Source organism: Cervus elaphus, chromosome 12 (genome assembly GCF_910594005.1).
Source record: "Cervus elaphus chromosome 12, mCerEla1.1, whole genome shotgun sequence".
NCBI classification, from domain to species: domain Eukaryota; kingdom Metazoa; phylum Chordata; class Mammalia; order Artiodactyla; family Cervidae; genus Cervus; species Cervus elaphus.
The window spans coordinates 82,240,230-82,261,927 of NC_057826.1; the positions used below are offsets into that span (position 1 = coordinate 82,240,230).

Genomic DNA, 21,698 nt, shown 5'->3' on the forward strand with positions numbered 1-21,698 from the left:
GGACTGTGTCCCACAGCCTGGGAGAGGTCCTCAGAGCAGCAGCTGTTCTGGAGAAACTCCGAGGTGGCTGAGGAGATGAGGCATGCCCATTAGAACACGTCTAGGCTGAATACAGAGTCAGTGCAAAGAGCGTAGAGGAACATCTAAGATAGGCTGGGATCCACTTCCTGGCGAAATTTAGCCCAGCGGAGAGGAAATCTGAATTTCTGAGCTAGGATTAGGAGGCATATAAGACCACAATAAAAAGACCTGGTAAGTAGAATGAAGGACTTCAGGCAGGAAAGAGTTGAGCAGCTCTTGGATCAAAAATGTAGACTTAAATTAAGGCAGAAGTCCCTGAGTCGGGAAGATCCCCTGGAGAAGGGAATGACTACCCACCCTGGTATTCTTGCCTGGAGAATCCCGTGAACAGAGGATACAGTCTATGTGGCTGCAAAGAGTCGGACACGACTGAGTGACTAACACTTTGAAACCCTTAGATGAAGGGTGGCCTTGATACCACCACGTCCATACCAGTGCTTTCACACCTCTGGGTCTTTGCTCAAGCTCTTCCCTCTGCCTGGCATGATTTCCCTCCTGAAAGGCTTTCCCAGCTCCTTGAACTGCTCCCCATGTTTCAAAGCCCAGGTGAAATTTCCCTAGCTCTTCTCATACAGGAAAATACTTCTCCCTCATCTGTGTCTCCTTTATGTCTCGCACACCCCAGTGATTAGCTTTGGTTTGTGGTTCTCTTTACATCTCTTTCTCTCTTGGGTGGCTGTATATCATCTGTTAGCCTGTCAACAATTCAAGGGCAAGGATATCGTCTTGTTATTAATTTAAGCCCCAGCACATAGTAACAGTCCCTGGCACACAGCAGATGCCCAAAAATATTAGCTGGAGAAGATTTAAAGAGAAGTGAATACTGGGAAGCCATTGTGATTTCTTGAAAAGGAATGATGTGGCCAAATCAGAATTTGAGGAATATTAATCTGTCAGCATGAAAGATGATGGATTAAAATGAAGAAAGGGACTCGTGGCCGGGAGTCAAGAGGGGAGACTATTACTGCAATGTGGACATGGTTTAAGGAGGAGGCAGAGGGAGCAGAGACAGGAAAATAATTTCCTGGGATATCACAAAAGAATGTGGAAGGGACTTGGTAATGAACTAGCTACAAATGAGGGGGATGGAACGTGGAGTCTGGTGCTCTCAAACATAGAGACTCCCAGCCAACTTGGAAAAAGGTGGTATGGAGAGAAATGTGGGGGGATGGGCAATCAATATGCAGACACTCTTTAGGATAATGTGACTACAATCACAATAAGCACTTCTGGGTCAAAAAAAACAACAACACCCCTTCAAGTCAAAATATCCAACCCTGATCTTATTCCCAAACTTTAGCTGTATTTAACAATGAACTGGAACCACTTCCTCATGGGAGACTGAAATAAAGATAAGACCAAGCTGGCACCCTGCTGGATGCTGGGCATGGAGATCACACAGGTTCAGCTGACTAGCCCTGCCCACAAGAGGCCACACCAGTTGCTTGTTCAGTGGGGGCTCCAGTATCCTGATCACCCAAACTCGCTTCCGGGACCTCTGGGAAATCCCTGTTCCAGCCCTGCAGAAGTTTATAGGAAAGTCCCGGGACTCCCATCTGCTTCCTTACATTAATTTCAGGGCTAGATTTTGTTTTCTAAGTAATTCAACCATGGTGCCAGCAGAAATCAATAGGAATTGAGTAGCGCTGTATTTAAATCACCTGTCAAAAAGGTTTTCTTCTTTGTATTTTGAGACCCAACAAAATCCTTTTCAGCTCAATCACTTCATCACTTTTATCAATGAAGTAGAAGACGTGGGCAGGTTATACAAATTTTAAGATTTTAATATTTAGATTATGCGGTGCCTGGGTGCCTTGGGCTGGGAAAGGACAGCTGGACAAGATGATTCGTTAGACCTCTCTTGGGTTTCTATTTCTCTTATTCCAAATTCCAACAGGCATCCCATGATCGCTTTGGCTACCCAGGTCCGAGGCTTCAGATTCACTGCCTGCCAAGGGACAAAGGGCTGCGTGATGGGGGTCACAAAGGAGACCGGAAGAAGCGCGAGCACGCACATTCAACAGGCTGGACTGGAGCACCCCGGCGCGGGGCTGAGTGGGGATGCTAAAGGGGATCCCAGACCCCACACATTCCAGATGCTAAGTGGGCTCGAGAACGACCTGAAAGCTTCTTCCCAAGTTAGGACTGATGTTATTTCAAAGAAAAAAACAAAACAAAACAACAAACCCCCAGTAACTTCGCGATCGCTAAACTCCAGCGCGGGCTAGTTCCGTAAAAGCTAATCCTACACGCGCGCCGAGGGACCGCAGGTTCTTGGGCTGCACTCGAGGAAGTGTCCAGAGTTGGCGGAAACAACCCATCCACTCCGGCTCCCAGTGGCGCTGGGTTGCAGAGGTTTAGCTCAGACACATACACAGATCTGAGGCTTTCTAGAAAACGGTGTGGCCGAGGCCCCAGGATGGGGCTCGACGCGCGCCAACCGAAGCTCCACCAGCTCTCCCGCCCGGGCAGGAGGTTGGCGAGGCTCGCGGGCTGGGTGTGCACTCACCGGTTCCCAGCTACCGCGACCCAGAGAGCTGGGGGCCCAACTCCGGGCCGACCAAGGTTGACTGTCCCTAGAGTTTCCGAGTGGGAGGGAGGAGGGGTGAGTGCTGGCGCCGGGACAGAGCAAATCCCCCAGAAAGCGAAGAGGGGAGAAGGAGGCGCAGCCGTCGGGACGGACCAGACGCGCGCTGGCTCCCCCTGCCTGGTTCGGGAGCAGCCCCCCGGCGCCCCTGACACACCCACTGCGCCCGCCGCCCGCGCCAGCCCTCCTGGCCGTCCAGAGGGGGACGGAGAGGCGGGCAGCGGCCGGGCCGGGAGCGGGGACCCCCGGGGCAAGGCGGAAGCGAGCGCGCGACGCGGGCGGCTCTGCTCACCTGGCGGTCGGTGTCCCGGTGCGGCCAGCGGCTGCCTTGCCTCGCCCCCGCGTGGTTCCCGGCGCCGGGCAGCCCCGAGCCCGCCGCATGGACGGCCGCCGCCGCCGCCCCGCGCCCGTCCTGCAAGGCTCCCGCTGCGCCGGGGTTCCGCGTCCGGCTGCGCGGGCGGCCAGCGGCTGGGGCGCGCGCGGAGAGCTCTGGCTCGGAGTTTGCGATCGGGAGAGCCGGGATCCGCGCTCCCTCCGTCCCTCCTCCCTCCCCCACTCACGGCCTCCTGCTGTCATCTGGAGCCGCTCCTGCCGCCCCCTGGCGGCCGCCTCGGGAAGCACCGGCCCTCAACCCACCCGCACGTCGCAGAGGGCCCCTTACTAGTGCCACTGAGCCCCGTGTGCCCAGAGAACAGACATCATCCCCTAGGAGGACAGTCTAGACCGAGGAAACCAGGGAGGAGCGTGGCGAGAGTGGAAGGAAGAGGTGCCCGGGCTGGCCAAATAAGAGGAAAAAGGGGTGAGACCAGGAGGTGAGTAAGCTGGAGAGGGAGGGTGGAAGGCTTCGGACTTCGAGCTAATCTTACTTATCCTGAGGTTTGTGAGAGCCCCTGAAGGGGCGAGGCACGGGAGGGATGCGGGCATCTTTGCGTTTCGGAGCAACCATTCTGGCTGCACCAGGGTGAGGCTGAGGCTGGAGGAGGGAGCAAGCAAGGAAACTTGCTGTAAACAGGAGAGAATGCAGTGACTCTAAGACAGGAAAGGGGACCCCTGGTCTAAAGGGCACATGTAGTCACACGTGCGCACTCACACACCAGAAAAGCCTCACTGGCTCCTTCTGAAAGCAAGGGACAACGGACAAGAGCCCTCCGAATTCTAACTAGGATTGGGCAGCTTGAGGGAGCAAGAAAACAGGCTTTGGACAGCCAGAGACATCTGGAACTTTTCTGGTCTTAGGGTAATACTATGTTTCACACACACACACACAAACCCCACATACACACACAGGAAAAAAAAATCCTGCTGCAAAGCAATAATAATAAAAATCAAAGTTAGATTCATATATCTGCGCCCTTCTTTTTACTCATTGGCAAATATCATCCCAAAGAGGGCATGACCAAAGTTACCTAGATAGCTAATGGCGGCAAAATGACTAGAGCCCAGTTTCTTGGGTTCCTAATGCAGTGCTACATTCCTTACATTCAAATGGAGGCCTTTAGAGCTAGTGAGGTTGGAAAGAGTGACTGTGGGAAAATGTCCCTGCTGTACCAGGAGGAGGTGGAGGTGACCTTAAATATTTGAAGAGATTGTCCAGATACAGGTAGTCTCAGTAAATGAGTCAGCCTGTTTGTTTGTGACTGCCTCCGGAGCCCGGCTGCAGGAGTTGTTTTGAGAGTGCAGGTGGCAGCAGAATGGGAGCTCCCTGCCCCGGAGCCAGGTCAAACAGGGATGGGTGTGGTGTGTGGGAGCAGTGAGGAGAGCAGCAGGGCGGGCAGCCCCCAGAGGAAAAACATTAACAAAAGAGAGTAACAACCCAGGAGATCAGGACAAAGAAAAGGCTCTGACTTTGAGTGCCGACTACTGGCCTGGAGCCTGGGCGGAACCCGTTCTCCCTGATTCAAGTTGGTCCAGATCGGGTGAAATAATTCCACTTCAGTCAAACAGATTTTGATTGGACCAGGTGGCTCCTGGTGTAAGTGGGATTAAATTAATTCTGAGTGTCATGAGTCCCTTGAAAGTCGAAGTGTTAGTCTCTCAGTTGTGTCTGACTCTTTCTGACTCCATAGACAGTCGCCCACCAGGCTCCTCTGTCCACAGAATTCTCCTGGCAAGAATCCTGGAGTGGGTTGCCATTTCCTTCTCCAGGGGATCTTCCTGACCCAGGGACTGAACCTGGGTCTTCAGCATTGCAGGCAGATTCTCTACGGTTTGAATCACCAGGGAAGCCCCATGAGTCCCTTGGGTCCAGATTAAGTGGCTCTAACAGTTCTGATCAGTTTAAACCATTTAAAATGAGAGAAAAATTATGGAACATTGGGATATACTGAATGCCAATGCACTGGACACTTAAAATGGTGAAAATGGTCAACTTTTTGTCATTTATATTTTACCACAGTTTTTTTTTTTTTAAAAGAGGAAAACTAATAAAACTTGTTCAAATTGGATTGATTTATTAACTTATTGAAGAGATATATACAGAGTGCTCAGCAGGGTCTTGGTACTGAGAGGGAAAGATGAAATGAAGAAAACATTTGAGTCCAAAGAAGCTCCGAGTCAGGCAAGAAAGGTACAAAACAAAAAATCATACTGGTCGGTGGTGGGTATAATTGGGACATCTGTAGAACTCATGGGAGGGGATCAGAAATCTGGAATGTTCTGCCTGAGCTGAGTCTACAGGATAGGGGAAGTTCGTCAGGCAGAGCACAGTATGAGCAGGGCTTAGGAGCCAAGGATATGGGTTTTTTTTAAACTAATTTTAGACATACAGACAAGTTGCAAAAATAGTACAAAGAATGCCCTTCTATTCCCACCCTTCTTCCCTTGATGTGAACAGCTTACATAACCAGAGAGCAATTATTATTGACCTAACTTGATCCAAGTGACCTAGGCTGGCTTTCCAGAACTGGTTCTGAACCACTTCAAACTTGTTCAAAGAGTTGTGACCATATTCTGCTTACATGTCCCAGAGTGTTCTCTTAAAGTCAAGACTATACTGTGAAATCCAGTCTCATTTTAAACAGAGATATTTACATTATATATATTAGAAGAGAATATTAATAATTATATAAAACCAGCAAGTTTTCTATCTTTCAGTCCTGTTGCATTTCTACTTAACTGTGTGTGTGTGAGTGTGTGTGTACACACGCATGAACCAGATTGGCAGGATTTTGTCCTCATGTATGAGATAAACAGACTTCCCAGGTGGCGCTAGTGGTAAAGAACCTGTCTGCCAATGCAGGAAATGTAGAAAACACGGGTTAGATCCCTGGTCAGGAAGATCCCCTGGAGGAGGGCATGGCAGCCCACTCCAGTATTCTTGCCTGGTGAACCCCATGGACAGAGGAGCCTGGCAAGCTATGGTCCATGGGGTCACAAAGAGTCGGACATGACTGAAGTGACTTAGCAAATGCACGTATGAGATAAACAACTAGCCCTCAGCAGCAGAGAAGGCACAGTAGAATGGGTGCCTCAGAACCCTCCCAGGCCACCCCACAGCCCTGGCAACTCCCTGGAATGTCAGTGTCTTCTAAACACAGCATCCTGGAGGGCAGCTGCCAGCTACCCTCGTGCATAGCTGCTCGCCACTCACGAAACAGCCCATACTGTTGATGGAGGCTTTCTGTTACAAAGCCTCTTTTCACTGTTCACTGAAACCTTTTCCCTGTGACTACTGCCCATTGACCTGAGAAGTGACTCCTAGAATGAGAAACAAAATTCAACCCCTCTGTCAGCTCCGTGTACACAAGGCAGCCCTAGTTTCCACCTTCTGCCCAGTATAGTGTTTGTCGCTCATTCGTATCCAACTCTTGGTGATCCCCATGGACGGTAGATTGCCAGGACTCTCTGCCCATGGGATTTCCCAGGCAAGAATACTGGAGTGTGGAGCCATTCTCTTCTCCAGGGGAATCTTCCTGACCCAGGGATCAAACTCGGATCTCCTGCATTGCAGGCACCAGGGAAGCTCAGTACAATTATGGGTTGTTAACGCCCCCTTCACTCCCTTGTCCGAGTTGCTGGTCATCCTGCACAAGATGGCCAACCACCTTGCTTTATTAATCTGTTGACTGCCTAGTGCCACATGCCCAGCGTTCCTCCATTCCTTCTGGGGGTCCTCAGCCTGGAGCACAGTGTCAGCACCAGTGAAGGCTCCCAAATGTTGGAGGACCAATGGTGTACTGCTGAGAGCAGCTTCCTGGGATTTCAGAGCATATGGGACTGGAATAAGGGCCAAGTATGAACAGACTGCAGGAAGGCAGCTTGGGACAACCAGACCTTTGTGGGGGAACATATGAGTAACACAGCTTCTGTACTTCACTCACAAGCACTTGACCAGGAATCCTTTTACTAGCAGAATATTTCTTGGGGCTAGTGTTCCAAAAATTACGCTTTGAAAAAATACTGCTCTCTACTCGACAAACACTAGTGTTTTCATCTTAATGGCATTTCAGGGGGTTGTGTCCCAGCAGGGAAGAAAAGCCCTCCATTATCCCTACTTTGTTAACATTTGGAGGTGGAAGGGGAGCAGACTTGCAGTCAAACCCCTAATTTCAGGCTCCAGCGAGGTACTTTCAGGATCCATCACCAGGCTTGCAAAATTGTCCTTTTCATCTTCTTGGTTGTAAACTTTTGTAGACTGTAAAGTCAAGGCAAGCTTGTGCCCAATGAGTAATAAGGAAATAAGGAAAGCGTGATTTAAACAAAACAACGTGACACAACACAGCCCCTTGCGAAGGGGTAAACATGTAGTTTTAAGCTGCTTCTAAGTACCTTGGGTGAGTGTTAAGAAGCTTTCTCTCCCCTGCTTGCCTCCTTAACTTACTTCTTTCTCTTCCTCCTCTAGGGCATCTGGGACAAAGACCTAAAGATCGAGTTCCTCCTGAGGGCCTGCCTGGGGCTGGCGCCCACGTGACCACACGAGAGAAGAGCTGCAGCCTCAAGCTCAGAGGACAGGAGCAAAAGGACTTAGTGGAACGTGGGTTTCTGGTGAAGTGTTGGGGAGTCTTCAGACTGTCTTCAATTTGTCTAATTCCCCTTTCCTTTCTTGCCTCATGGCCAGAAAGAGGAGATAGGAAGCCTCAAGAGTTACCTGGTACAAGACAACTTCTGGAATCCCAGATATTCCAATTATTCCTCTTTTTCCTCTTTGAAAGCGGTAATACTCTCAGCTAAGAAGCATCACTCAGCGGAAGCAGCTTCTCTCCAGGAGTAGCAACACTGCGCAAGGTGGAGGGTGGACAGCACAGCCTCTTGATCCACAGGCTCCCTTTCTCCTTCTGGTGATGATTAACCGGACAGAGACAATTGACGGCGATGGAAAAAGTCCACATGCAAACGCCTGCTCCTCTCACACATGACTGGTCATTGTCTCATTCACCCATCCAACCTGTATTTATTAGAACCAACTAGGAATGACTGAAAGGAGGAGTTAAGTGAAGTCAGAAGAGGACAAGGTGGGAAAGATCGCCCTAGACAGAAGGAAACATACTTGCAAAGGCCCCCAGGGGAAACATGGCCCACCTGGGATCATAAAGAAGGGCTGTGTAGCCAGGGCTCAGGGAGAGAAAGCGGGGAAGTGGGCAGCGGGCGGGTTTGGCTGTGTGAGCCTTCCAGGCAGGGTTGACGAGCCTCTGACCACGGCGAAGGCACAGGCACGTCCCATCAGAGCAGATGTAAGCTACAGGCTGGAGCAGGGGTTTAGGGACGCCCGCTGCCTTAGATGCTGGATAAGGGGTCCCAGAGGAGAAGTGGGGGCAGCTCAAAATAGTGGCTCTTCATCAACCAATACCAAAACGCATCATCCCATAATCGACAGGGAGAGCCATGGTGTGCAAATCAGTTAACAGTCAGTGATGCTTACCATATGTAAAATAGATGGCCAATGGGAATTGGCCGTGTGACTCAGGGACCTCAAACTGTAGCTCTGTGACGATCTAGAGATGTGGGATTGGGTGGGAGGAGGGAGGGAGGTTCAAGAAGGAGGGGACATATGTATACCTATGGCTGTATACTTATGGCTGATGTGTGGCAGAAACCAACACAATTTGTAAAGCAATTATCCTCTAATAAAAAATAAATACTTTTTTTTTTTTAAGTGAGTGATGCTTATGGTCTTTTCTGTGAGCTGGGTTATCTTCAAATGAACAAGAGGAAGCCTCTGAGGGAGTTTAAGCAGGGGCTGACCTGACCAGATCTGTGTTCGTCCAAAGGGAGAGGGAAAAAAAAAATTCCTCCAGTTAATTAAAAAAGGAAAAAAAGGTACTATAAAACATCATTCCATGACTTTTTTGTACAGCAAAAATAAATGCAAAATAAATCCATCACTCTAAAGGAATGCCCTGTGTTGCCTTCCCTGCCTCCTGGGAGACTCTCCTAATAAGGTCTTGGCCTTCGCTCACTGCCCATGCTGCCCTCGTGACCAGCACCGCGCGGCTCCAAGGAGGCCACGGGGTCAGAGGTCTCAGCAGACCGAGCAGTGTCGCTGTGTGAGGCTAATCAGCTTACACGGTGCCTGAAATCGCTGTCACCTTAGCCTCATTGGCAATTTTCCCTCTTTTATCAAACTGGCTTTTTGTTGAACAAATTGACTTTTATAAAGTCTCAGAGATACCGCATGTCCAATTCAACACTGGCCAGATACACCTTGTACATAAAACCCAGGCACTACAGACCACAAAGTCAAACGGTCTACAGGTTCATTGTTCTACTTTGCCCGTCACCTTCATCCTGCCCCTGGTGTCAATACATAAAGACCTACTGCATGCTGATTGTGACATCTTGTCAGTCTTTGCTGCCAAGACATTGGCATTCCTCTTTCTTTTTTTTTTTTTTTTACTGTTTTCTGTTTCATACTCTCTGCACGATGGTGGCATCCTCTCCTTGTGAGAAGCAGTTTAGCGTAGTAGAAAAATACAGGTAGCTCCCAACTTCCATACCAGCGTCACTTGCCGGCCATGTCTATGTAGAAATCACCAACCTCGGACCTGTGGTCCCCTCATTGAGAAAATAGGAAGAACGTATTTATATCTGTTGGAAGAAAAGGGACTCATACCAAGCCCCTCCCAACCCTCCAATCTGTGATTCTCTCAGAAACTCTGCAATAGGGAAATTCTGTGGCTCATTCTGGATCCATCTGGGAAAAGATGACACATACAGAGAAGAATGTGACATCTTTTTAAAAAATTTCAAGCTGCATTTGAAATGGCTTGTTTCTCTCCTATAATGTAGAGAATTACCACACAACTCTAGTGCCAAGTTATGGCTTCAATAGAAAACTCCCCACAGCCTGTGTCACATCTTCAAGGCTCACTGACATAGCTGCTGCGTTCATTTATTTGGGAGGGATGAGAGAAGGAAGGCCTGCTGCTTGTGTGAACCCTGGAATGACTCCAGTGTTCTCCCTGAAGCAGCTGTTGGTCCACAGGCCAGAGGATCCATGGCTGGCTTCTCCCTAAGGTCACCTTTCCCTATTTCAAACCACAAAGTTCTGGAGGTGGAAGAAAGCACTTCCTCTGTCTGATGCGGGTAAGTGAGTGGCAAACAATTCTGCAAGTATGTATGTGTCTGGTCAAGACAAGAATACCTACCACGGAGGCCAGGACTTGAGCTCTTTCAGGGAGCCCCTCCACTGTCCTGCCCCTCTGAAGTCCAGGCAAGGAGAAAGCTGGGGTCTCATGCTGTCAGAAACAGCTTTCAAAGCCACTAAAAATATCTTGAGTGTCAGATCGCATGCACTTTACAGTTGAGGACTTTGGGCCCTACTTAAAGCACATTTAATCTAATCAAGCGGTGTTTTTCCTTCTTTGGAGTCAAAACAAAAACACCACTGGATCTTCCTCATGGGCTCATCCAGAGGCTTGGCCCTGCGGTATGGACACAAATTTCTACTACTCATGCCTCTCTCCAGAACTCATCTATGGATCTCGACTTTGTTCAGGAAGAGTCCCAAGACCCAAGAAACCTTTCCTTCTAAAGTGTTGGCAGGACTATCACCTCCAGGGCCGGCAGTCTGAGCAGTGGGGTTGCTGCCTCATCGCTACGTCTCCCTGGGAAAGGACTGTACCTACTCTTGTGCCCATCAGAGAGCAAGCCTGTGAAGGCGGAAGTCTTTAGACAAGCGAGATCTCCACCTGCACCAGCCGGTATGATCCATTCAAGGGCAGCTGCACCACGCGTAGGAGGGTAGGGGGAAGGCTACAGAGTGGGGTGGTCTGAAGCTATGATTCAAAAAAATAATAGCAGCTGGTTTATATCTGGTTCTAGACATGTGACCTTGAACATTTGCTTAACTTCTCTGAGCCTCCTTTTCCTCATCCAGAGAGTGGGACTAAACATGGCTGACCTCTCAAGTAGGGAAATGGGTAGACAGCATGCTCATGCCCTTTACCTTCTCTCTTAATTTTTTTAGGATATTTCTGCTGGTTGTTTTTTGTTTGTTTGTTTTGATGTGGAGCATTTTTAAAGTCTTGATTAAATTTGTTACAATACTACTTCTGTTTCAAGTTTTGTATTCTTGGCCTGAGGCATGTGGGATCTTAGCTCTCTGACCAGGGATTGAACCGATACCCCCTGCACTGGAAGACCAATTATGTTCCCTCTTAGAATTTTGAGAGAAGGTGGGCTATGTCCGTGGTCTGTTCCCTTTGTCTGGCTAGCTGCATTGCTGTTCTTCCATTGTCACGGGAACATTCCAAGGATGAATGAAGGGTACGGGATCAAGCAGAGAACAAACATAAGCAAGAACAAGCATGTAGATTAATATACAAACTTCTGACCCAGTCTTCTAAATGGAAAATACCACACAGTGGGAAAGAAACCAAATCACTCTGACATGCAACATAGTGAGTGGTGCAGATCAAGGCGGGGCAGAAGATCTGGCTGTTGTTTTCTCTTCTCTTTTTAATCTCTTTATTTTTTTCTCTTTCTTTCTTTTGTTCTTTCATTCTTTAAAAAAAAAAAACAAAACAGCTTGTTTCAAAAAGATGAATAAAAGAAACTTTTTCACGAAATTAATTTTGTGAAATTGGGGGTCAAGCTTTTCACTTGCCAGCATCTGAAGCTCCCTGGAAGCTAATAAGAACCATCTTCTGTGTAATGGCTTCCTGAAGGGGAGACATCTGAGCTGAACAAGTGTGCACCTGGACCCGTGCTCTGCTAACTCATCAACTGGGTGGCCTGGGAGAAGTGCCTTAATAGAGTCTAAGGTTTTCAACTCTAAAGAGGAGGTAATTCTTAAGGGCATGGTTTAGGCTGTCATTATCAAGGCTGACTATTTCCCCCTTAGTGGCAAAAGAGGGTTTCATTTCACTGTCCCCTTGAACCTAAATGTGGCTGTGTGACTTGCTTTGGCCAATGGAATGTGACTATTTTCTTTAAATTGAAAGAAAGAAGGAAGAGAAAGAGGAAGGAGGGAGGGAGGCGGGGGGAAGTTAGCAGATGCTTTAAGTCTCATTGAACCAATCATTTTCCCTTCCCACTGGTGCCATGATTATGGAAGCTACAGTTTAGATATCGCCTTGGTTAGCATAGGTTCCAGAAGTCTCTGATGAGCAGAGCCTCTGATTGGATATGTAGCATCTTTTGCTGTGTTAAGTCACTGAGATTTGGGTTTGTTTATTAAGGCAGTAAAACCTAGCGTACCATGACTGATACAATGGCTTTTACAATAAAACCTGATGGCATTTGTAAATACAAGTTGGCAGTGGTAATGTGCTTGAAAAGCCTTGCTATTTCACTGTCCAGAGCTAATTGTACTGATTAGCTCAAGTTAAGGGGCAAATTCTTGACACAGGTCATGCAGGCTACAGAACGTTGCAACTTACCCCCAGACTATTTGTCTCCATCAGGGGCCAGAATCAGAAAAATCCTAAAAAATATCCCCCAGTAGTTCTGCCATGGTGACCAAACACCCCCTCTAAAACTTTGATTAAACTCCAGGTAAAGGATCATTTGATGTTCTGAAAGGGAAAATACGTAGGAGGGGAAAATACGTAGGAGATTTCACCAGGCTCTCGTAGTAGAGAGATGTTCAGGTAGGGTGAGCAGGCACAGTAGTGGGAGGGGTCTTGAGCAGCTCTTCAGACTGAGGCCTGAACTGGGGGAGGGGGATCCTTGGCAGCAGGAAGTTTAAGAACACCTCAGTACACAGTCCCTGTCTCTCCTCCCTTGCCTTAATAATTTTCTTCCTCACATCTTCCATGATAACTTTTCAACTCTAGGTTTCCATTTCCTGGATATTTTGGCAGACTCTCTAAGTCAATGTGTTACAGACAAAACATATCATCTCCCACCACCAAAACTGCTATTTCCTATTCCATGCTCCACATCTGGGTGAAGGACAGTCATCTTCCCGATCATTTAGGCTGAAAATTTTAGAATTCTTACAGCCTTCTTGGAACACTCTATTTTCCCCCCTTATTAATGTGAAAGGGGAGAACGTAAACATGAAACAACTGGAAGTATCATGCAGGCCAAGTAAGTCTGCAGTTCAATCTTAGAGTGAATTTGTTCCTTTGAGAATTTGTCTTTCTGAACTGCAGATTCAGAAAGTAGTACGGGGACTGCCTAATTCTTTCAGGCCAAAAAAAAGAGCTATTGCTGCTCTATGAAATTTTAAAATGCAACTTCTAAGGATTTTTTTTTTTCCCACCAAGCAAAACACCAATGATTTTAAAAGCAAAATGAGATGCTGATCCCAGAAAAGATGGAATAAGAAGGGCACAGTAGTTGCACACTCAATGCAACTATTAATCCTGGGCAGAATGGATGGAGCAGCTCTCTGAGGGCCCTGAAACATAAATTGTAGCACGCAGATTGGGGAAGGAGACCAGAATTCAAAGTTCCGTCAGCAGTGAGTTTGCCATTTTTTTTCCTCCAGTGTTGCCCAGCCTGCACCCAAAGGCAGCCAGAAACTCAGAAGTGTGTACCAGGGGCTGACAGAAAGAGCACCAAGTGAAATCCTCTGTTTCTGATCCAAGAAATAAGGGGACTCCTAAGGGTCAGAGAGAGGAGGCAGGGGGAATCCCCTGGTTTTCATTTCTTTTTTTCCTTCTTTTCAGCCTCTCCATAGGCAATAGTGTGGCAGCTGTGGTGATGGGCAGGCAGCTAAAGTCCTGTGGGAGGGAGAGAATCATTTTGCTTGACCAGGGGAGCAGTGATTGGCAGAATCTTTTTTTTCCTTTTTCTGTCCTCCAGTTACTTGGCTCCAGGCACAATAACAGTCACAGAAAATGTGTGGCAGAGGAAGCAAACTATAGTCCAAACATGCTGCCTAGAGCATTAGGAAGAAGGTTCCAAGGAGCCAGAAGGGGTGAAGATCATGGAGAGTACATGACAGTTAAAAAATTATAACATTGCCTGAAGGAGTTTTTAATATATGTAGATGTATCAGTGGGCTTCCCTGATGGCCCAGCAGGTAAGGAATCCACCTGCAATGAAGGAGACATAGGAGATGTAGGTTTGATCCCTGGGTTGGAAAGATTCCCTGGAGGAGGAAATGGCAACCCACTGGGGTTGCAAAAAGTCAGACATGACTGAGCGACTAAGCGCACACACACAGATGTATCAATAATACCATAACTAATATAAATACAGGATGTCAAAAGTACTTATATGGTGATAAAATTTCTATAATTCACTTGAAATTGTAGAACAGAATTCTACACATGCTGTGAAAGCATGTATATTTTAATTCCTAGAGAAACTACTAAAAAGTTTTTTTAAGAGATATAGTAAAAAAAAAAACTCAATCAAAAATATAAAAATATTCAAGTAGTACAAAAGTGTAGAAAATGGAAAATGAAAATCAGAAGGAACAAATAGAAAACAGATAATAAAATGGTGATCTAGATACAAATATATTACTAATTTAAATGGTATAACATACTAGTTATCTGTTGCTGTGAAACAAATGACCACAAATCTAGCTTAAAACAAGTACCTCACAGTTTCTGTGGGTCAGGAGGCCAGGTGTGGTTTAGCTGGCTCTCTGCTGTAGGGTCTCTCATGAAGGTGTTGGCCAGGGCTGGGGTTTCATCTGAAGTCTTGACTGAAGCAGGATCCACTTCCAAGCTCACTTACATGGTTAGGAAGATGACGCCCTTTCTTTGGGGCTGTTGGATAGAGGGCCTCAGTTCTTAGCTGGATGTTGACTGGTAGCTGTTCTCAGTTCCTTGCCATGCGAGCCTCTCCATCATGGCAACTTGCTTCATCAAAGCCAGCAAGAGAATGATTCTATCAAGACAGTCTCCTAGAAATATGGAAGGTAACCTAGGTAACACAGCCAAAGATGTGACATCCCATCACTCATGCCATATTCTATTGGCTAGAAACACCTTATGGGACCTGCCGACATTTGAGCAGACGGTATTAAGCAATAACATAAATTCAAGATACATTGATCATTGGGGACCATTTTAGAGTGTGTCCATCAGAACTATGAAATGAAAAACTGAAAAAAATGAATTTAAAAAATACTCCATGTGTTACTCTGTGATTACCTATATGGAAAAATAATCTGAAAAAGAGTGAATATATATATATTCATATATACATATGCATATATATATGAATTCATATATATATGCATATATATATACACATGTCTGAATCACTGATAAAATTAAATTTAAAGGGAAAAAGACACAACTACACTGCCCCAAAGAAATCCACTTTAAATATGATATAGTTATATTCAAAATAAATACATGGAAAAAAGATAAACTGTGAAAACATTAATCATAAGAAAATGGCAATGGCTATTTTAGCATTAAAGTGGATTTCAGTTTGAGGAAAATTACCAGGTAGAAAGAAGAGACGTTGAGTAATGATAAAAGTGCCAATTCACAAAGACATAGCAATCCTAAATGTGCATGAACACCCACAACAGAATCCCAGAACACAATAAAAACTGACAGAACCAAATGGAGAGATGACAAATCCACAGAGTTGAAGACGTCAAAATTCCTGTGTCTCTAATTAATAGTTTAAGCAGATAGACAGTGGGGCTCCTTTGATAGCTCAGTGGTACAGACCCTAAAGACTCAACCTACTAATGCAGGGTTCGATCCATGGTCTGGGGAGACCCCACATGCCACTGAACAACTCAGCCTGTGCTCTAGAGCCCAGAAGCTGCAGCTACTGTGCGCACACATCCTAGAGCCCGAGCTCCACAACCAGAGAAGCCTCTGCAACGAGAAGCCCGTGCACCGCACTAGAGAGTAGTCCCCACTCGCTGCAGCTAGAGAAAGCCCAAGCGGCAACCATAAAGCTACTAGAGAAGACCCAGAACAACCATAAATAAATAAAATTATTAAGAAAAATAAAGATAGACAGTGAGCAAAAATAGAACCGAGCAACACCATCAACCAACTGAATCTACTCAATATTTATAGACTCCTCCACCCAACAGCGGAGAAGGCAATGGCACCCCACTCCAGCACTCTTGCCTGGAAAATCCCATGGATGGAGGAGCCTGGTAGGCTGCAGTCCATGGGGTCGCGAAGAGTCAGACACGACTGAACGACTTGCCTTTCACTTTTCACTTTCATGCATTGGAGAAGGAAATGGCAACCCACTCCAGTGTTCTTGCCTGGAGAATCCCAGGGATGGGGGAGCCTGGCGGGCTGCCATCTATGGGGTCGCACAGAGTCGGACACGACTGAAGTGACTTAGCAGCATCAGCAGCCACCCAACAGCAGGATGAATAGATATTTCTTTCAGGTACATATGGAACATTTGGGGACTCCTTTGCATAAAGCAACTCTTCACTAACTGTACCAGAGAGATGCAGATGTGATGGACGGTGGGAGTACAGTAGCCGAGAGGCATTTTCTTACTTCACAATCTAGCCTCTCAGAGGACATTGTGGGACCATTGGTGTGCAAACTTTGATATGAAAAGGAAGTTCTCATTTTAATATGATTACAAGTAGCTTAAAGTATTGAGAACAAATTCACTTGTATAGAATTGTTTAAACAAGTTATCTAATAGGACCAGGGTGTCAAGTTTTTAGGTGTTTGGTTTTGAAACACAAAATCCAATATTTACTTTCAGGTTTTGAAATACTTTTTTAAAATGTGGTGGTGGTTTAGTTGCTAAATTGTGCCCAACTGTTGCGACCCCATGGGGGGCAACCCACCAGTTATCCCTGTCCATGGGATTTCCCAGGCAAGAATACTGGAGTGGGTTGCCATTTCCTCCTCCAGGGTATCTTCCCCACCCAGAGAGTGGACCCTCATCTCCTGAATTGCAGGCAGTCTGCATTGCAGGTGGCTAAATCACCAGGTGGTTCATATAAATTACCTTCAACTTTAGTTTTATTACTAATTGTACTATAACTTGTACTCTCATTCAATTTCTACACCTTTTTGTTCTACTTCTAAACTAGTCTGCCATTTGGAAAATAAGTATGATTAGGTATCAATTCAGGTGGCTCGGAAGCCATCAACATAGTTCTGAGTTCGTTCACTTTTGCACTGTCCATCAGTATCAAACTATGATTTAATCTAGAAATTCTTTGAAGAAAAAAAAATATGAAAAGGTTTTTATTGGAGAGCTATTTTCAGATTATGGAAAGATGGTTCAGCAGTTCATGAGTCAACATATTTTCCGTAAAAGCAGCACCACCTTGGGACAGAATCCTCACAGATCTGGAGAAGTCATTTCTCTTTGAAAATGTATGCTGTTGTAGGTCTAGCTCCTCATTAATTACTTTTGATGAAGAAATTCAAACCTGGGTGTTGTCCCCATGAAAAAAAGAGGTTCTCCTGAAATACCAGTGAGGTCAGGGCCTGGTCATGTAGTTCTCTTCCATTGAGGGAATCTCTTCTCTATATATTTGGGAGAATTATTTTTATTTGCCAAGAACCTGCCTTGATTTGATTAAAATTTAGAAAACTCAACAGTGTAAAAATAATTTTAACACTGAGAGAAATCTGTAAGTTAATGAATATTGCAGTTGTTCAGTCACTAAGTCGTGTCTGACAACTTGAGACCCCACGATGCAGCACTCCAGCTCCTCTGTCCTCCAATATCTCCCAGAGTTTGCTCAAACTTATGCCCATTGAGTCAGTAATGTTATCTAACCATCTTATCCTCTGCCACCCTCTTCTCCTGCCCTCAATCTTTCCCTGCATCAGGGTCTTTTCCAATGAGCCAGCTCTTCATATCAGGTGGCCAAAGTATTGGAGCTTCAGTTTCAGCATTAGTCCTTCCAATGAACATTCAGGGTTGATTTCCTTTAAGATTGACTGGTTTTAATTGCTGAATTGGTCTTTACCAATTGTGTGCTTTGGGTTTCATATACCTCTCACTCATCTATGAAAGCAAAATGTAAATAAGATATAATATATAGTGACATTTATAACTTATCCATATCTTTTCTTCCTCAGTAAATAGCTAATATTTTTAAAGTCATGATGCCAGATCTGGTTTAAACTGGTCAAAACTGGTTTTAATCCGCAATGGCAACACTATTGAAGATAGAATTGATTTATACAGTCTGAATCAAGCTACTTTAACAAAAGTGACTTAAAGCTGGTTTAATTTAGCTAGAATCTGTTTGCTCTGCTAAAAATAATTTTTTACTGTTTTTCCCTATATAAAGCAATATCACCTCACTGAATTCAGTTCCTCCTTCTGAACCACTGTGACCCAGTTCATGTTGGTCTGACCTGGTAAGGACAAGTTAAAACCAGGCTCATCTGCCTCAGTCAGTGTGAATTGCTCTGTATCTAATTTGTCCTAAGTCGGAATGTTTTATCCTGCTTGAGCTTGTTTTATCCAATTTGAACCAGGAATGTTGGATTTGACCCAGTTAGAACCATTTAAAAACTGATTTTGACCAATTTGGAATCAGTTTGCTACTTTGGTTACTACTGAGAACCAGCTGGTTCCTGTTAGAAACCCAGCATTCAGAAATGGCTAAGCTAGTCAGAGCCTATCGTGAACCACACTGATTTAGATGGTCAAAACTCTTCAGTCTGGTCAAAACACCAGAACACCAAAAAAAAAAAAAAAAAAATGGAGATAGTAGAAGCCCAGGTTATACAGGTCAGGGAGTGGAAGAGGTGGGAGAGGAAAATGGAAGACATTGAGTCTATACTCTTCTAGATGTAGTTTAAAATGAAGACTCGGGGTCAAGAAATGAATTTTTAAATAAAATATGGATCAAGGTCCCTGAAGAGGTAGGAGGGCATAGATAAAGAAACTGGGTTGGAAACAAAGTAGGGACAATGGTATATGATAATTAAATTGGGGGGAGATGGGAATTTTATAGACATGATAACAGTTTTAATATCATATGAAAAATTTTATCATAGGATTATGGCTTTGGTTAAGCAATTTATGTAACTGATTATATTCTTTTGACAATTCTATCAATTTCCCAATATCTACAGTTTTCTACCTTGAGACATTTGGAGAGAGCTGCCCATCTGTGTCCTATCCTATACCTCACTGGTCCACAAGGAAGGATGCTAAAACAGGAGAAAGGCTAGAAGCCTTTACCAGCCAAGGGAAGACAGGTTGCATGAGTTGACAATGGCTCCCTCAGGAGACCCAACCAAAAGGACTCATGTTCTGGACTGTAGCAAATCCCTGCAGTTATTTCAGGGCTGTGGCAAGGGCAATCATCACCAGTCCCTCAGTAGAGGTGACTCTAGTGTCCTCATGTGCCTAAGACAATTCTGCTTTACATCTGAGCTCCCAACGTCATTATTAATTTTGGCCCCTATCTCTCCCAAAGTTGTTCCAGTTTGGGCAATAAATTCTATGGTCAAGCGATCTGAGGCCCTGTCTCCTCCCATCCACCTCCCTCTACTCCTTTCTCTCTTCTCCTCTATGGAGATTGCATTCATTCTCATAGCTTAAAATTCCCTCTGTCCAGAATTCTCATCTCCATCTATTCCCCTCAACTTTCATTTTTAGTCTCCACTGGGATATTAAAATAACAATACACTCGATGCCGGTGGGAACGACCCAGAACTGACAGCTGTTGTTCTGGCCTTATCCACCCTTGCCACCCAGAAACGAGTTGCCTGAGTACTCACTGAGCCCAGCCCCCACGCTAAAAAGAAAGAGAGGAAATATTCGTTGCCATGTTGAAAAATAGGCGGGTATTTGCACGTGTTGCTAGGGTTCCTCTGGAAAGCATCCAAGAATCGTTCTAGAAATTCCACTTCCAGGTGTGTGTTTCTTTAAGGAAACACTGTGCTGCTCAGAAGGAACACCCCGTGAGGTGCCACACACTGTAGGCATTGCTATGGCAGCTGGGCTTTAGGCTGGAAAGGCAAAGGTGGAGACACGGGGGAAGTACCACGCGAATGGGCAGGGAGCACCCTCCACCCCTGAGGACGTCGTGATTGGGTAGCTGACACACTTCCAGAGTGTGCTTATTAAAGACTCCAACTTCTCAGGCTCCAGACCCCCAGCAAGGACATGCTGGAAGGAGAAATGGGTTCCACTCCAGGATCAGTGAAGCACCCCACATTTCTGCTCGAGCCATGAGCTCCTAGGCCAGCTCCCACTTAAGTTTTGTACCACCCTAAACCCTCGAGAAGTCATTAGAGTATTAATAGTATTTAAAATCATGAGACAGGGTAAGATCAGCTAATAGTGAGGGGAGATAGAGAACAATTCTGATGAAGGAGCCTAGAACACCTCAACATTTAGAAGGAAGGAAGAGGAGGCAAAGCCAGTAAGGGGCATAGAGGAGTAATCACTGAGTAAGTAAACCAAGAGAGGGACTTACCTGCTGGTTCATCTGTTGAGAATCTGTCTTCCAATACAGGGGACATCGGTTCAATCCCTGGTCAGGGAACTAAGATCCCACACATGGAAGGGTAATTAAACCCACATGCCACAACTAGAGAAAAACATGTGCACCGCCCTAAAGAGCCAGTGCAGCAAAAAAAATTAAAAAGTAAGCCAGGAGAGTGGGCTACCCCAAAAAAGAAAGAAAAGGGTTTTCATAAGAAGGAAATGACCTACTATGTAAAATACTAATGAGAGGTCAAATGATATGAAGATAAGATTGACCAGTGGATTTAGCAAGATGAGACTTGTTGGTGCCTATTAGAATTTGGGTTTCAGTGTTACTATAGAGATGAAAATCTGACAGATAAGGGTCAAATGAAAGAATAGGAAGAGGGAAAGGTAGAGTTAGGAGCAACAGTTGTTTTGAAGGAATTTTGCTATAAAGAAAGCAAAATAAATAATAGATAAAGAACTGGAGGTCAAGAAGAGATTTATTTATTTTTTAATATCAAAGGGACTTACAACATTTTGATATGTCAATGGGATAAAAATCACGAGAAATGGGAAAGTTAATGATACAAGAGAAAGATGCAATGTCTTTGAATGGAAAGAAGAGATAGGACCCTGTGAACAGGTGGTGGGTTTCCCTGGACAGAGGCAGAGGCAGGGGCAGGTCATCCTTCGCAGCAGGAAGAAATGTGGAGGATACAAATGCAGCTGCATGAAATACTTCTATGTGCTTAGGGAAATTGCTTTTTTTCTTCTCTAGAAAATTTGCAAAATTTCAACCTAAGTGCCTATTAAATGGCTCAGCTGGGGCTGGAGGTTTTGTGCTGCCTGCCAAGCAATGATTTGGGGTTCACAGGCAATCTCAAGAGAATAAAATCAGGGGACCTGAGGTTACAGACCACATTCTTTTCCATTCTTTTAGGCCTTAATAAATGTTGGATTGGTTTGAATTATGAGAAACTAAAATATGCTTGTTGAAGACCTCCTTACAAGATATTTACAGGTGGTGCTGAAAGCCATTGCTCTGGGGAAAGAATATAGCCTCCACAGTCTTCTGAGCAGATCTGTCTGCAGACGGGCAATATGTAAGTATAGAACATTCCACCAGTGAGAGCTGGGATTGGTCCACTGACTAGCCCTCTATTCAACAGTAGGGCGTCCTCTCACTTACTGACCCCCATGTTAGACTGTAAGCTCCATGAGGGAAGAGGTTGTGTCTTAGTCACACTCTATGGCTTCCCCCAACCACCCCAGGTGCACAGCCAATGTG

The 21,698-nt window shown here is 45.5% G+C and overlaps 1 protein-coding gene across 4 annotated transcripts in view; it reads right to left on the reverse strand.

Moving 5' to 3' along the window:
- The window catches only part of THSD4 (thrombospondin type 1 domain containing 4), a 639,243-nt gene extending 635,984 nt beyond the window's left edge, over positions 1-3,259 (reverse strand). For 3 of the 4 annotated variants that reach the window (XM_043919743.1, XM_043919744.1, XM_043919745.1), the window contains exon 1: positions 2,961-3,217. Coding sequence is in view for 1 of the 4 variants with exons in the window: in XM_043919742.1 (XP_043775677.1) it covers positions 3,229-3,244 (16 nt within the window). In the remaining 3 variants the exon portion in view is untranslated. The other variant, XM_043919742.1, reaches the window with a different exon arrangement.
- Positions 3,260-21,698: the final 18,439 nt, after the last annotated feature.